Source organism: Rhea americana, unplaced genomic scaffold (genome assembly GCF_003343005.1).
Source record: "Rhea americana isolate MKP2758 unplaced genomic scaffold, rheAme1 scaffold_18, whole genome shotgun sequence".
Lineage (NCBI taxonomy): Eukaryota > Metazoa > Chordata > Aves > Rheiformes > Rheidae > Rhea > Rhea americana.
The window spans coordinates 7,268,572-7,273,817 of record NW_028185927.1 but is presented as its reverse complement, the minus strand read 5'-3'; the positions used below and the strand labels follow the sequence as shown (position 1 = coordinate 7,273,817).

The 5,246-nt window shown below is 61.9% G+C and overlaps 1 protein-coding gene across 3 annotated transcripts in view; it reads left to right on the top strand.

Moving 5' to 3' along the window:
* The first annotated feature begins 4,139 nt into the window (after positions 1-4,139).
* LTBP2 (latent transforming growth factor beta binding protein 2) overlaps positions 4,140-5,246 on the top strand; it is a 79,834-nt gene continuing 78,727 nt past the window's right edge. For 2 of the 3 annotated variants that reach the window (XM_085301749.1, XM_085301751.1), the window contains exon 1: positions 4,516-5,016. In XM_085301749.1, coding sequence (XP_085157875.1) covers positions 4,541-5,016 — 476 coding nt within the window. In that variant the 5' untranslated portion in view covers positions 4,516-4,540. Of the gene's footprint in view, positions 5,017-5,246 lie in introns of all 3 variants that reach the window. The other variant, XM_085301750.1, reaches the window with a different exon arrangement.

Genomic DNA, 5,246 nt, shown 5'->3' with positions numbered 1-5,246 from the left:
CTTCTTTTCCAGCCTGTCTGATGCCCTTTGTTACAGAGGTCTCTTGTACTGCTGCCTGGAAGGTGTTTTTTCATCCAGCTCCCCAGGGTTGCAGTGGGATGGCTCTTCCCTCTGCGAGGAGGGAAGGGAGGTTGTGTTCTGTGAGTTGTGCCTCTAAAAGGCTGGTTCAACACCCTGATTTTTGAACCAGTGGGGCTGGCCAGCYTTCCCCTGCCCTTCTTCACCTGCAAATGGAGGGAAGTATTCCTTCTTCCCTCTGGGAGCAGTCTTGAATCCCTGGAATGTGTCCCATCTGCAGCAGGTTAGGGATCTGCTCACAGTGGGGCAGTAAGCACATGTGGGTTGTGAATCCCTCTTAGGAGGAAGAAAAGGGGCTAATTAATCTAAGGGATACAGTGCCAGGAGCCACATCTGGGGGCCAACTGGCCATGGAAGCATGAGTCCCAGGTGCTACTACTCCAAGAGGGTATTGCAGATGCAGTACTGACACAAAGGGTAGGGAACTGGGTGTGCGAGGGGTCCAGACACAGCAGGACCACCTGAATATCAATGCAATCAACCCTGGCTTTTGTCCTCCGGAGGGCTCCAGCAAGCTCATTCCTCCCTGTGTTGGCTCCAAGATGCATCTCATTCACCTCAGTGTACAACCTTAGCCTTGGAAAGTGTGGACTTTGAGAGGCGCTGACTTGCTTCTGCTTCTGCAGTTGGCCTTTTCTTGGTGCTGTCTCTGTGCCACGTAGAAGCTTGCACAGTGAACTAAGTGARGGAAGTGCAGGGCTGCTCTGCTTTGCCTCAAGGACTTTGAGCCGCCCCCACCCCGCCGCTGGCACAAGCCCTGCATTCCCCGTTGCTGCAGGCCAGGCTGCCCAGCCACCAGGAATGGGCTGTCAAGTCCTAGTTATTGGCTTGCTCCCTGGTCGTCGCTCTGCGGCTCATCTCTCTTCTTGGGCAAGGAGTTTGATCTCCTTGGTGAACAGCCTGGTTGTCCGCGTGCTGCAGTCTGCGTGAGTTCCTGAGAAATGAGGTATTTCATGTTTTGTCTGCTGAACCCCTGCTGAGCAGCACGCTGAAGCCCAACTTGCGTTACAATTCCCCGTGGACCCCGTGCTTCCCAATTTCCAACAGAGTCGTTTTCAGGGAAGGCCGAATGTGAAATGAGTCACYGCGCTGGCAGGGAGCGAGCTGGTGCCAGAGTACCCCGCTCCTCATCCTCGCTGCAGACCTGTGCCAGGCATGGAAATTGCTCCCCTCCAGAGGCATGCAGGCCTTTCCAGGGGACGCTTGTGCCGTCTCCTCTTTCTCCAGGCTCCTGGGGCAGCCTTTGGGCTGGTGACCTCGGGGAGGAAGCCCCAGCCCGTAACCCAGCCCGCACCTGCCTGCTGCTTGCGCCAGCTCCCCGCGGCCAGCAGCCCTGGCGCAGCAGGGCCGGGGCACGGCTCTGCGCCCTCGGCAGGCCCCCGCTTCTCCGCAGAGGCTACGGAGGATCAGACAGCTCCGACGCATCCCTGAGAAAGCGAGCGAGTGCTTGCACGCGTGAGGCTGGAAAGGGTTCAGTGCCCAGCTCGTGGGGGTCRCTGTGAACGTGGAGTGGAAACGATCTGCAGAGGGATGCCAGCTCCCCGGGCCTGGCTCCGCGAGCGCTGGAGGCAGCGGTGGCTGCGACCCGTGTAAGGTACTGCAGGACGGTCAGTGGCTTCGTTTGGTTTACGGTGCTCGTTCCTCGGCTCCGGCAGGGAGGCTCTGGCACGCTCCCTGGGGAAGCCGCGAGGCTGCTAGTTCCAAAGGGTGACGCAGCGCCTCCGGGGAGGAGGCATTTGCTTGCACCCCGAGCAAGCCTGCCTCGGGGTTGCCTGCTCTAGTGCTCAGCAGTGCCTGGGCTTCCGGCTTCTTTGTTTATGGCTTTGTTTATGGTGTTGATAATTTTCTTGTGTCAGGTTTAGGCACCAAGCATTCTTTCCACTTCTGCATAAGAAAGTAATTAGGTGAGGATGGAAAGGACAGAGAAACAGGCCGTGGCTTTTGTCGGGTGCTGCTTGCTGGATTCAGCATCTGCAGACTCACCACTGCAMACTCATGCCCAAGTGGTGGCTCTGCTTTGGCAGTGCAGGTGGGAGAGCTGATCGCACTCCAGGAAGTGCCAAAGCCGCCCCTGGTATTTCCTCCAAAGCTGCTGCCCAATTGCAATCACCAAGGTCAAAACCTGAGCCCATGCAGCCCCCCTTGCTCCTATCATGCATGCTCACATCTGAGTGGGAGCTGCCAATTACCTCTTCCCTCTGTCACTTTTCACGCTTGCCAGGAGAACGCTGCTGCATGGGCTTCTGCTTGTGCTGCCGTGCTGCTGGTGAGAGCGCCTGCAGGGACACCAGTGCTGTGGGCCGTGGTCCCCGCTCTGCTCCAGAGCCAGCTACTCCCAGGGGAGTGCCTCTGCACCTCTGCTCCTCCTCTGCTGGCTCCTCCACACCCCAACATGCAGATGGCAATATTCCCAGCGCAGGGAGGGTACAGCTGTGCTCTGAGGGGACCTGAAAGGCCAGAGGCCAGAGCAGGGCCTTGTAAGTAGCTCTTGGAGATGCCATCTGACCCTGGTGTCTATACTACCACCTCCTCAACCCTGCAGTGACCAGGACCCTTCCTGGCTCTCTAGTTTTGAGCTGGGCTTTGGAGAGGAGCTGTGACTCCATGGCCTGGTGGGGTGTAGGAAGGCGGATATCAGCCCAGGGTGGCAGTGCAGACAAGCAAAGGATTTTGCTCCCCTCTTYGCTGCCCCTATTTCCCAGCACCCCAACCATGGGGAGCAGCAGAGAAGGGGTGCTGAGCCTGGGAGTGGGCAGGGGAACAGGTGGCTTGGTTGTGATTTGGAGAGGACCTTGGAAAACCAGGAGCAGGGTTTTAGCAGTGGCTGGGAACAGGATGGGCAATGTGGCCTTAGGAGGGTCTGCTCAGGCCTCACTTCCCAGCCAGAGACAGCCATCTGGCTGCAGATGACTCTCGGGACGCTGAGTGTTTGCACCTTTCTCCTGACTGGTGCCCGGATGAGCCTGGTGTAGTGAGGCTGGGTTGGTGAGTATTACTGGCCAATGCCAGTAGCACCTGCTGCAGGGATGTGCACCAGCRGATATCTCCTCCTCTTGAGCACCTACTGTGCCCTCCTCTGCCCTCCTTGCACCCAGAAGTGTGATGAGAGTCCTCCAGTCACCTGCCAAGCTCACGGTCACCGCTGTGGGCAGAGCAAGCCCACTGCTAATACAGCCTGTTGTTAGGTTGGGGCTCAGCCTGCACTCCTCTGGGAGAATTTGCTCCCTGCCCAAGGTGGCCAAGGGGAGCAAGAGCAGCAGCGATGTGGCAGAGGACAAGGCCAAACTGATGTGTGTAGATGAAAGGGGGCTCCTGGTCCCCTGCTCCCTCCTCCCACTCTTCCCTCTGTCTTTCTCAAGGCATTTAAACAGTCTTTTCAAGTCATGCCTCCATCTCCAGGTGCCCATAAAGGTCAAGGGAGAGAGGGACATACACTCTTCTTYAAGCTGCTGGGACATGTATCCTGGAAGGCATCTCTTAGCTGAAGGACCAAGAACTTTGGATGGTCCCCTTTCTGCCTGGACCCCAGGTATGTAAGCATATAAAGCACTGAGCTGGGTTTGGGGGATCTGAGAGCTCCAAAGCCAGGGTGAGATGGCAAATAAGGCTCCTCCCTTCGCTTTGCTTCTGCACCCTCCTGGGGAACAGGGCCAAAAGCAGCAAGAGGGCTAGCGGTGCTGGTGCAGCTCCAGAAGGTCCCAAATGCTGGGGGTGCTGGGTTTCCGTGGCATCCATGTCCCCTGCCGCCTGCGCCCCACACGTGTGCCTGATCCGCCTTCCCTGAGTGCCTCCAGCTGTGCTAAGGGCGAATGCTTGCTGGGAGCGGAGCTGTCGGCTTGCCCCGCGAGGCTGCGCGCCAGCGGCCGGGCGGGCGCTGGAAGGGCCTCCTGGTCGCGCACGGGTTAACGCCTCTGTTGTAGTCTGTTTCCCTTTGCCAAAGTGGGTGTTGCTGGAATGTCTCCTCTCTTCAGGAGGGGGGCTGAGCGTGTCCTCCGGAGAGGGGAGATGTCAGCATCAAAAAGACACAAAAGGGGGAGGTTTCCAAAAATAAAACCCTCCATCCCCTCCAGACTCTGCCAGTGCCAGAGGCAGGCGAGAAGGTGCTTGGAGCTGTCTGCAGAGCACACGAGCTCCCTGAGAGCCAGGCGAGAGGGGACGGAGAGGAGGGCCTGGCCGTCCTCCTTCTGCAGGGCAGGAGGGACAGCTGCAGCCGCGCTCGGCAGCCGCGCCGGTGGGCTCGCTGGGCATCTTCACCCCGGGATCTTGTGGGCGGCGGGTAYTGGCCGAGCCCCCGCGACATGGGGAAGTGACTCGCTGCTCCAGCAGGCTCGTCCGAGGAGATCGGCTGCTCCCGTCTCCCTGGGCGCCCGCCTCGGACGGGACGGCGGGCTGCAGGAGGATGGCAGCCCCGCGCTGAGCGCTGCGCCCTGCGCCTTCGCCGCTCCGCCCGGGGGCAGACACCATGCGGTGCCCCGCCGCGAGCGTCCTGCCTCTCGCGTTCGTCATTTTCTGGGGACTCGGCGATTCGCAGCGGGACTTTGCTGCGAGGTTTGAACCGAGCGCCTCTTACCGAGCTGAAGCCGGAAGCAGGGAGGCGCCGCGTCCGAGGCTGCGGAGCCAGGGCGCTCCGGTGCGACCCGCGGGCACGGCGCTCGCCCCGTCCCAGGCGCGGAGCCCCCCCGCGGAGCCGGGGCCCCTCACCGTGGACCGCGGCTCCGCCGCCGCCGCGGGGAGCCCGAGCGGAGGGCACGGCCGGAGGCAGCGTCCCCATCGCGGACCGTCCGCCGCCCGGGGCCAAGCCAGCGACGGCGGGGGGGCTGCCGGCTCCCCCGGCCAGAGGCGGAGCGGGGACCCGTCCCGGCAGCGGCCCAGGAGCGCGCTCACGCCTCGAGTCGTGCCCCGGGCAAAGGAGCCGAGCGGCAGAGGGAGGCCGACGGGGTAAGTGTTGTGGCCAGAGGGACCGGGCGTGCAGCGCGGCGCCGGGTCGCGCCGCTCTCGGGGGAGGCTGCCGCGGAGGTGCCACCTCCTGCCGCCTCCGGAGCGCCTCTCCGAGCTGTCTCCGGAGGCGCGGGGCGGCGAGCCCCGGCTGGCGCGGGCCGGCAGCCGGCTCCGTCGCTCGCTCCCGTGCCGCCCGCCCGCCCGTCCGTCCGTCCCACGTGCGCAGGGGG